General features: G+C 44.6%; 1 protein-coding gene across 1 annotated transcript in view; it reads right to left on the bottom strand.

Moving 5' to 3' along the window:
• Positions 1-1,077: 1,077 nt before the first annotated feature.
• matn4 (matrilin 4) overlaps positions 1,078-11,073 on the bottom strand; it is an 87,396-nt gene continuing 77,400 nt past the window's right edge. The window contains exons 11-13 of the mRNA XM_063041052.1: positions 9,474-9,626; positions 7,449-7,553; positions 1,078-2,404 (exon numbers count right to left, since the gene is read on the bottom strand). Coding sequence (XP_062897122.1) covers positions 2,343-2,404; positions 7,449-7,553; positions 9,474-9,626 — 320 coding nt within the window. The 3' untranslated portion in view covers positions 1,078-2,342. The remainder of the gene's footprint in view (positions 2,405-7,448; positions 7,554-9,473; positions 9,627-11,073) is intronic.

Raw genomic sequence — 11,073 nt, 5'->3', positions numbered from 1 at the left:
TTCACTTATTCCTCAGCCATGCATTTACCTGCCAAATCGTCCTATTCTTAGTTTCACTGGAGGTCTTGCTTTTCAGCTTTCTAACTAACTCCCTATATTCTCTCTTCAGGGACCTCCTCTCTTTTCCTACTTGTGTCATTTGTTCCAATATGTACCACAACTTCTGGCTCCTCACTCTCATCTTTCAGAATGCTGTGGACCTGGTCAGAGACATCCCTGACCCTGGAACCTGGGCGGCAACATACCATCTGAGGTTTCTTTTTTGATGTTTTGGGTTGACCCAGCCTAAAAAACAGGGTCTCAGCCTAAAAGACGTTGACTCTTTATTCCTTTCCATAGATGCTGCCTGACCAGCTGAGTTCCTCCAGCATTTTGTGTGTGTCACACACTGTAAAAGAGGACATTCTGACTTGAAAGCAAAAATAAAAGTAGAAATTCCACTGTGGACCCACTGGTTAACCTGAGAGGGGGGAGTGAGAAACATTTCAGTTGTTAATTATCTTTCATTTTGACATTTTACTCCATTAAAAGTGTTGTATAAAAGCCAATGCCAAGAAAGATCTCCAGCCACACCCTACTCCTTTAGTGTCATCAAGAGGGCGTGGCCACAATCATCATGAGAAAATATTGGAGATGGATTGGGCACACGATGAGAGGAGAGGCCAACTCCATCATCAAGTCCGCACTTCATTGGGCTCCTGACAGGCAGAGGAAACATGGGAGACCAAAGACAACTTGGCACCATATTGTAGAGTAAAAATTAGGACCCTGAACCACACCTGGGTGACAATAGAGAAGATGGCCAAAGACAGTCAGAAATGGAGACGATTCATTGCTGCCTTAAACACCAGCGGCGTAATGGGTAGTAAGTAATCAATAAAAACCGACAGGTCTTATAGTTGAACTAACCTTCAGCAGAGAGGTCAATTCTGACTGGGGCGGTGATGCATCAAAGGATTTACTAATCAGTGTGATTGATCACCAGATAATGGTTTTGATTGCCTGTATAGATATTTTCCAGGGTGTTTATTGGCATTGGTGAGAGCTTTCCCTGGGTGGTGAATGCTGATATGTTATCTGGTTATAGACTCATAGAGCACAAAGAAGACCCTTTGGCCCATTGTGCTAGTAAATAGGATTAGTTGAGGTGGGTGTGAGCAACTGCAACCTTCCAAGCCTTAGCAAATCAAATGCTTGTCTAGATAAACCTTGTGAAAGTCTCTCCCTCAAACATGCCCTCAGTCACAAGACTTAAGATGTGATAGTGTCAGTTGTTTCCCCAATCAATTAATTTCCTTTCCAGATCTGAGCATTTTTATTTTTTTTTATTTCTCGTTCCCACTGTTAGGGTATATTCCAGAGTTAGGAATTTAAACAAATATTAATTTCAACAGCAACCAATCTTCTGATCTGAATATAGATTGTAAATTAAATTTAAAATGCGGCTTGGAGCAATGGTCTTCCTGAAGCTGCATTTTAGAGTAAATTGCAGACCAGGAAACACCCAACTGACTGAGATGTCTGCATATACATGAATGCAATCAACCCTCCATTGCATGAATTGGACTCAAACAGCACTAACAGTAAATTATACATCAGGAGACATCCAATTGACTGAGATGTCTGCACATTCATGAATGCAATCAACACCCAAATGCTTGAATACGACTCAGAGACCACAGTAATTAACACTCATTTTGGGTGGGTTGGTGGGAAGATCCAATCATTTGAAAAATTACATGTAACTCAAAAGAAGTATTATAAGGGCATTATAACTATAGATATTGTCCTGTAACCTTTGTTCTTTAACATATAAAAATATCCTGTCATGTTGGATCAGGGAGCCTCTCTCTTGAGTGACTCCAAAGGCTGTCAGCTTGTGTGAGCCCCAAAAAAGGACTTTTATATCTACCAGCTTTGTCTCTCCGGTGGCTTTGCTCACAGTCAGGACACTCACCACTCTACTCTCCTCATCTCCCTTCGAAGGAAGTCCAGAGTGTACTGACCATGAAACCTTTCTCCTTCAATGACTCCCTTGCATCTTGATGCTATCGAATCCCTGACTAATGCCCAGTTTTCACATGCCTGTTTCTTAACCAATTCTTGTTGCATGTACAGGTACAACACAAAATGAGTAAAGATATACGTCTTGTAAAAATGGTCTTTTACTGTTAAATAGTTCGAAGCCATAGAAAATAAATGCATCCTAAATGAATATTTTCTTTGTAAAAAATAACTCCTGGAAAATGAGACCCAAAAAAAACCACATAAAGCTAAATCAATTTTAGCGATTTAGAAACACCTCTGATGATGTGAAGATGGTGGTCATTTACTTTTACGTTTCATTTCACTGATTTGACAATCCGGTTTTCCAAATCTTCCAGCTTGGCTGTCATCTGGGCCAGTGTCTGAGGTCAAGGAAGATTGCATGATGAAGGAACACAAAATTCAGAGCCATTGTATCTTACCACTTACATCCTCCTCGTAATATAACTTTCCTTTCCTGGTAAAAAAGGTTTTCATCTCAATTCCCTATCAGCAGGGTTTCATAGTTAGGATGGTGGTAGCTCGGGGTGAGGTGTTTGATGTAGTGGTGTTCGTTGAGCTTGGCAATTAGCTTGCAGACGTTTCATCACCAGTGGAGGTGACATCCTCAGTATGGGGTTGTTGGTGTTTCTCTTTGGGAATGCTCGCATTTGTATAAACCTCCCCCCCACTATTTTCTTGCCTCAGTCCTGATTGGCTACCACTTCAGTTGACCTTTGACTTCTTTGGCTCTTAGGAGTTCATAGATGGTGTCTATTTTAACATTTGTTTACAGAGTTATCTGAAGAGAGCCATGCTACTAAAAATTCTTGTGCTTCCTTCATGTTTGCCTACACTAGAACCTCCACAGTGTCCCAGTTAAATCAATGTCCTTCTCAGTCTTCATGTAACAAGATCACTTCTCGACTGTGCATTGAAACGTGTGACCTTGCCCTACATCAAGAATATCTGAGAAATGGCAGCTTGACCGCTTGAACCTCAATCGCTCACAAAACAATGGCGACTTTAAGGAAGCCTGTCTTAAGAACTGAGGTGCCAGTAAAGACCGCCGACAGAGGCAATGTAGTGCGCAGGATCACCTGTGGAAACTGCAACAAGAACTACGTTGGCCTGACAGGAGGCAAACTCTCAAGTCGTTTACGGGAACGCAAACTGGCGGCACAGAGACATGATCCACTGTTGCTGTTCTCGGTAAATGAAGGACACCACTTTAACTGGGACACCATGGAGGTTCTGGCGCAGACACACGAAACAGGCATGAGAATTTTTAGAAGTGTGGTTCTCCTCTGATAACTCCTTAAACAAACAATATCAAAATAGATGTCATCTACGAACCCCCAAGAGGCAAAAAAAAAATGCGAGCCAATAGAATTCAAAGGTCAACTGGAAGAAGTAGCTAGTCAGGACTGAGGGGCCTATATAAATGCAAGCACTCCTAGAAACACCAACAACTGTGTGCTGAGCATGTCACTTTGACTGGTGATGAAACTTCTGCAATCTAATTGCCAAGCTTGGCGAACACTGCAACATCAAAGGGTTTCCTGTTCCTTGCTACTATCTAGAAGAGTTCCTCTTGTCATGAGTTGCTTTGTCATGTACTGTATGTATACAAGCTAATCTTATGTATGTATGGCAACATTCAACAGTTACTTATACATTTTGTTTCATAGGATTGTTTTTATATTTATGGTTATTGTGTTTTTTGTGCTTACTGAGTCTTTTTATGCTGTATTGGATCTGGAGTAACAATCGATTGGTTCTCCTTTGCACTCGTGTACTGCAGAATGACAATAAACAATCTTGGATCCTGCCCCCTGGAACCTGGTCTTGGATCCTGCCCCCTGGAACCTGGCCTTGGATCCTGTCCCTTGGAACCTGGCCTTGGATCCTGCCCCTTGGAATCTGTCCCCTGGATCCTGGCCTTGGATCCTGGCCTCTGGAGCCTGGCCTTGGATTCTTGTCCCTGGAGCCTGGCCTTGGATCCTGGCCCCTAAAACTTGGCCTTAGACCCTGGCCCCTGAAACCTGGCCTTGGATCCTGGCCTCTGGAGCCTGGCCTTGGATCCTGGCCCCTGGAACCTGGCCTTGGATCCTGCCCCCTGGAACCTGGCCTTGGATCCTGCCCCTTGGAACCTGGCCTTGGATCCTGCCCCTTGGAACCTGTCCCCTGGATTCTGGCCTTGGATCCTGGCCTCTGGAGCCTGGCCTTGGATTCTTGTCCCTGGAGCCTGGCCTTGGATACTGGCCCCTGAAGCCTGGCCTTGGATCCTGGCCCCTGGAACCTGGCCTTGGATCCTGGCCCCTGGATCCTGGCCCCTGGAGCCTGGCCTTGGATTCTGGCCCCTGAATCATGAATCTTATCGAAGAGATTAGAACATGCTGATCCCAGTACACAACCCCACCCAAAATTGGTGCCCACTTGTACTTATGAGGGCTGGGTGTGAAGAGCTGATCTTACTTGCCCACCTCATCGAGGACTGGAGCAAAGCCCCAGTGACAACTAGGCCTCATCTGATGCATTGCTGAGGCCCCAGCTCGAGAATAGCTGAAGCTTCATCACCAGTTAGAATCTGAGACCTTTTGCACCTCTGTTTTAAATTTCTCTAGTTTTCAGAGAAAATATTAATGTAGATATTTAAAGATAATGGTAAAATCATAAAAGTATGTAAAGTTAGTCAATAAACACGTGAAAACACTTAATAAAGAATAAAAACTTAGAAACTTTACTGTGCTCTGTGCTGAACCCTTGGATGCTACCTCACTTTTTAAATATACAGGTATTTCTGTTTTTTGCACGATTTTTAATGTATTCAATATACGTAAACTGCAATTTATTTATTTATTTATCATCTCATTTTTTTCTTCTGTACTATAGAAAACATAGAAAACCTACAGCACAATACAGGCCCTTCGGCCCACAAAGCTGTGCCGAATCTTATGTATTGCATTGAACTGCTGTTGCTAAGTTAACAAATTTCACGTCACATGCCAGTGATAATAAACCTGATTCTGATTCTGTTCTGCCCAGCACTGTGGGCATGCTATGTTGGTGCCAGAATATGTGCTGGCACTTGCAGGCTGTCCCCAGCACAACCACAAGTGTATTGGTTGTTAATGCAAATAACACATTTCACTGTATGTTTTGAAATATATCGCAGTGTTGGCGTGTGGCCAAGTGGTTAAGGCATCAGTCTAGTGATCTGAAGGTTGCTAGTTCGAGCCCCAGCTGAGGCAGCGTGTTGTGTCCTTGAGCAAGTCACTTAACCACACATTGCTCTGTGACGACACTGGTGCCAAGCAATATGGGTCCTAATGCCCTTCCCTTGGACAACATCAGTGGCGTGGAGAGAGGAGACTTGCAGCATGGGCAACTGCTGGTCTTCCATTCAACCTTGCCCAGGCCTACACCCTGGAAACCTTCCAAGGCGCAAATCCATGGTCTCACGAGACTAACGGATGCCTATAGCTAGCATCGCAATAAAATCACTTTCTGAAGTGACTGACCTTTCCCCTTCACCTGGTCAAGAACTTCTAGAGTCATAGAGCTACACAGTGTGGAGTTGTATGCCCTAATTTCTATAAATTTTTTATAAACTATTTCAAGTTCTTCTTTTTCCATTCTGAGTGTAAAATAGAATAGCTGTTAGTATTCCGGTGGGATAATTCTTTGGGCTGCGGGAGGAAACTGAGGTGCTCGGGGAAAACCCACTCATTCCACGGGGAGGGTGGACAGTGACTCCTTACAGAACGGTGCTGTAATGAACTCCAAACTCTGGGATGCCCTGAGCTGTAATCGTGTCACACTAATCACTAAGCCATCACTTTTCTGTCATCCACATGTCTATCTGAGAATCTCTTACATGTCCCTAATGCGTCTGCCCCTACCAGCACCCCGGCAGGGTGTTCCACACACCTACCACCCTCTGTGTTTGAAATTGAACTCTGATGTCCCCCCTATTCTCTCCTCCAATCACTTTAAACTTATGCCCCCGCGTATTTGCGTCCTGGGTAAATATCTCTGGCTGCCTACTCTATCTCTGCCTCTTATCATCTTGTATTGAGTCACCTTTTATCCTCTGGCCCAAAGAGAAGAATCCTAGCTCGCTCAATCATAGAACATGCTCTCTAATCCAGTTTAATGAAGGCAGATAGTCAATTTCCCCTGCACCCTCTCTAAAGCTCCCACATCCTTTCTATAAGATAGCTTAATGTCATTTCCTGTACAAATGTAATGGAGAATGAAGTAATTTGTTACTCCAGATCCAATGCAGCACAAAAACACACACAGTAAGATAAAGAACACACGAATAAATAACACAATAAATATAAATACATAAAATAGATTGATTGTATGTCCATAACATGCTGACAGGCACAGGAATGTCTGTACATAAGGTGGCTGACAGGAAATGATAAAGTTGTGGTGGATGAAAGATCATCAACCTGAAACGTTAACTTTGTTCCTCTCTCCACGGATGCTGCTTGACCTGCTGAGTATTTTCTGATTTTATTTTGTAATTGCAGGAGATGCAGATTCTGATTTTCATCACTTTGTATACATTTTCTTTCTCCTGTACCCTGGTTACTCTGAAACACAGAACTATTTGTCTAATACAAATACATGATATCAGAGGGCATGCACTTAAGGTGAGAGCGGATAATTTCAAGGGAGATATGAGGGGCAAGATTTTTCCACACATTGAGTGGTGGCTGCTTGGAATGCTCTGCCTGGGATGGTGATAGAGGCAGATACACTGGGGACCTCTAAAGTACACAGATGTGAAGGAAATGGAAGGACATTATGTTGTCAGAAGAGATAAGTTTAGTTGACAATTTGATTATTATATTAATTGGTTCGATACAACAGCATTGGGCTGATGGGCCTGTCCTTGTGTTTCACTGTTCTATGTTCTGTTTCATGGTTTAGTGCTTTCATACTTGGGTAGCCCTTCTTTTGGGGTTCACATCTCTTCTTCCAATCTACAGCTCCTTAAAACCCACTCTGGAGACTGCTGTGTGTGAAAATCCCAGGAGATCAGTGGTGTCTGAGATACTCAAACCACCCCATCTGGCAGCAACAATCATTCCACGGTCAAATTCACTTAGATCACATTTCTTCCCCATTCTGATGTTTGGTCTGAACAACAACTGAACCTCTTGACCATGTCTGCCTGCTTTTATGCATTGAGTTGCTGCCACATGATATTTGCATTAATGAGCAGGTGTACAGCTGTATCCAATGAAGTGGTCACTGAGTGTAAGGGGACCCAGAGAGCTCCATGTTTCACTACATGTGTAATGTTTCGCTCAACTAAGTCTTGTCTGTATTAACTTTGCTGACTATCTGTAGGCCCCTGTTTGAGCTAACAGCCTCCCCTGTGTTGCTGCAATCGTGAAGGATATATTTTTGTGAGAACCCTTCCAGTGCCGAGAGTGTGTCCTGTTGGAAGGCTACAAGAGTTTCACATGCACACGGGTCTTTAATCGTTTCCTGTCCAGTAACTTCCTCTGAAAGAAAGAAAGGCAGGCTTGTATTTATAGAGCACTTTAACTTCCATGCTTCATCACACAATTTACAATGACCAATTAACCTACCAATTAGCCTTTGGACTGTGGGAGGAAACCAGAGCACTCAGAGGAAACCCACGTGGTTATGGGACGAACATACAGGCTCCTTAGAGGCAATGGTGGAAACCGAACCCGGGTTGCTGCTACTGTAAAGTCTCATGTTAACCACTACACTACCATGTCGCCCCATTCGCAACATTTACAGTTGACTGACATGGTAGCATAGTAGTGTAGAGACTAGCATAACTCTTTATGGCACCAGCAATCACAAGATCGGTGTTCAATTCCCGCCATTGTCTATAAAGAATTTGTACGTTCTCTCCACAACCGCGTAGGTTTCCTCCAGGTGCTCCAGTTTCCTCCCACATCAAAAAGACGTACGGGTTAGGGTAAGGAAATTGTGCGCATGCTACGGTGGCGCTGAAAGCATGGCAACATGATTTTCAAAAGGCTTTTGACAAGCTCCCACACAGGAGATTAGTGTGCAAACTTAAAGCACACGGTATTGGGGGTAAGGTATTGGTGTGGGTGGAGAATTGGTTAGCAGACAGGAAGCAAAGAGTGGGAATAAACGGGACCTTTTCAGAATGGCAGGCGGTGACTAGTGGGGTACCGCAAGGCTCAGTGCTGGGACCCCAGTTGTTTACAATATATATTAATGACTTGGATGAGGGAATTAAATGCAGCATCTCCAAGTTTGCGGATGACACGAAGCTGGGTGGCAGTGTTAGCAGTGAGGAGGATGCTAAGAGGATGCAGGGTGACTTGGATAGGTTGGGTGAGTGGGCAAACTCATGGCAGATGCAATTTAATGTGGATAAATGTGAAGTTATCCACTTTGGTGGCAAGAATAGGAAAACAGATTATTATCTGAATGGTGGCCGATTAGGAAAAGGGGAGGTGCAACGAGACCTGGGTGTCATTATACACCAGTCATTGAAAGTGGGCATGCAGGTACAGCAGGCGGTGAAAAAGGCGAATGGTATGCTGGCATTTATAGCGAGAGGATTCGAGTACAGGAGCAGGGAGGTACTACTGCAGTTGTACAAGGCCTTGGTGAGACCACACCTGGAGTATTGTGTGCAGTTTTGGTCCCCTAATCTGAGGAAAGACATCTTTGCCATAGAGGGAGTACAAAGAAGGTTCACCAGATTGATTCCTGGGATGGCAGGTCTTTCATATGAAGAAAGACTGGATGAACTGGGCTTGTACTCGTTGGAATTTAGAAGATTGAGGGGGGATCTGATTGAAACGTATAAAATCCTAAAGGGATTGGACAGGCTAGATGCGGGAAGATTGTTCCCGATGTTGGGGAGGTCTAGAATGAGGGGTCACAGTTTGAGGATAGAGGGGAAGCCTTTTAGGACCGAGATTAGGAAAAACTTCTTCACACAGAGAGTGGTGAATCTGTGGAATTCTCTGCCACAGCAAACTGTTGAGGCCAGTTCATTAGCTATGTTTAAGAGGGAGTTAGATATGGCCCTTGTGGCTACTGGGGTCAGGGGGTATGAAGGGAAGGCTGGGTTCTGAGTTGGAGGATCAGCCATGATCATAATAAATGGCGGTGCAGGCTCGAAGGGCCGAATGGCCTACTCCTGCACCTATTTTCTATGTTTCTATGTTTCTATGTAACACTTGCGAGCATCTCCCAGCGCATCCTCAGACTGTGTTGCCCTTTGAAGTAAACGAAATGTTTCACTGTATGTTTCGATAAACGTACATGTGGCAAATACAGCTAATCTTTGTCTTTGTCTGATCTGCAGGAGAAAGAAGAAAATGGGAAGCAGGCCCACCTTCCCAGGGACTTCTCCACACCCATGACACTGTGACCGTCAGACAGGCGCTCGCTTCAACATTTACCCTCACAGATGTTGAGTTTCAGGTTTTCTGCAATCTGATCGATGGCACTGAAGTCAGATGCATAGAAGAAGTGTTGATCCACAGGGTCTGAGGCAATTTCCCGCAGCTCGTCCTCCACGGCCTTCCCAATGCCGACCGCATACATGGTGATACCTGCAGGAGCAGACAGCAACAGGGGACAGGTTCACCCAAACTGTACAGCAAATAGACAAGCTCAATACAGTCTACCACTGTGTGTGTGTGTGTGTGTGTGAGTGTGTGCCTGTCCGTGTGTGTGTGTGTGTGTGTGTGTGTGTTTGTGTGTGTATGTGTGTGTGCGTGTGTGCATGTTTGTGTGTGTGTCTGTGTGTGCAAGTGTGCCTCTCCGTGTGTGTGTCTGTGTGCCTGTGTGTGTGTAAGTGTGTGAGTGTGTGTGTGTGTCTGTGCGTGTGTGTCTGTGTGTGTGTTTGTGTGTATGTGTGTTTGTGTGTATGTGTGTTTGTGTCTGTGTGTGTGTCTGTATGTGTGTGTGTGAGTGTGCGTGTGTATGTTTTAAGTGTGTATGTGTGCTTGTGTCTGTGTGTCTATGTGTGTGTGTGTGTGTGTGTGTCTGTGTGTGTGCCTGTGTGTGTATGTTTGTGCATCTGTGTGTGTGAGTGAGTGTGTGTGTGTATGTGTGTGTGCGTGTGTGCATGCTTGTGTATGTGTCTGTGTGTGCAAGTGTGTCTCTGTGTATGTGTTAATGTGTGTGTGTGTGTGTAAGTGTGTGTGTCTGTGTATGTGAGTGCGTGTGTGTATGTCTGTGTGAGTGTGTGTGTATGTGTGTTTGTGTCTGTGTGTGTGTGTAGGTGTGTGTGCATGTGTGTGAGTGTGTGCGTATGTGTTTGTGTCTGTGTGTGTTTTTGTGTGTGTATGTATGTATGTGTCTGTGTGTGTGTGTGTGTGTATGTGTGTGTACGTTTGTGTGTGTGTGTCTGTGTGCAAGTGTGTCTCTCCGTGTGTGTGTTAGTGTGTGTGTGTGTGTGAGTGTGTGTATGTGTGTCTGTATGCGTGAGTGTGTCTGTGTGTGTGTTTTTGTGTATGTGTTTGTGTGTGTGTGTGTAGGTGTGTGTGTATGTCTGTGTGTGTGTGTGTGAGTGTGTGTATGTCTGTGTGTGTGTGAGTGTGTGAGTGTGTGTATGTCTGTGTTTGTGTGTGTGTGAGTGAGTGTGTGTGTCTGTGTGTGCAAGTGTGTCTCTCCGTGTGTGTGTTAATGTGTGCGTGTGTGTGTGAGTATGTGAGTGTGTGTGTCTGTGTGTGTGTCTGTGTGTGTGAGTGTGTGTGTATGTGTTTGTGTGAGTGTGTGAGTGTGTTTGTGTGTGTGTGTGTGTGCAAGTGTGTCTCTCCGTGTGTGTGTGTGTTTGTGTCTCTGTGTGTGTGGGTATGTGTGTGTGTGTGGGTGTATGTGTGTGTGTGTGTTTGTGTGTACAAGTGTGTCTCTCCGTGTGTGTGTGTGTGTGTCTGTGTGTGTGTGGGTGTATGTGTGTGTGTGTGTAAAAGTGTGTCTCTCCGTGTGTGTGTGTGTGTGTATGTCTGTGTATGTGTGTGTGTATGTGTGTTTGTGTCTGTGTGTGTGTGTGTG

Source organism: Mobula hypostoma, chromosome 2, assembly GCF_963921235.1.
Source record: "Mobula hypostoma chromosome 2, sMobHyp1.1, whole genome shotgun sequence".
Taxonomy (NCBI): Eukaryota; Metazoa; Chordata; class Chondrichthyes; order Myliobatiformes; family Myliobatidae; genus Mobula; species Mobula hypostoma.
Note: the sequence above shows the minus strand (reverse complement) of the source record. Positions and strands in the feature narration are given on the sequence as shown.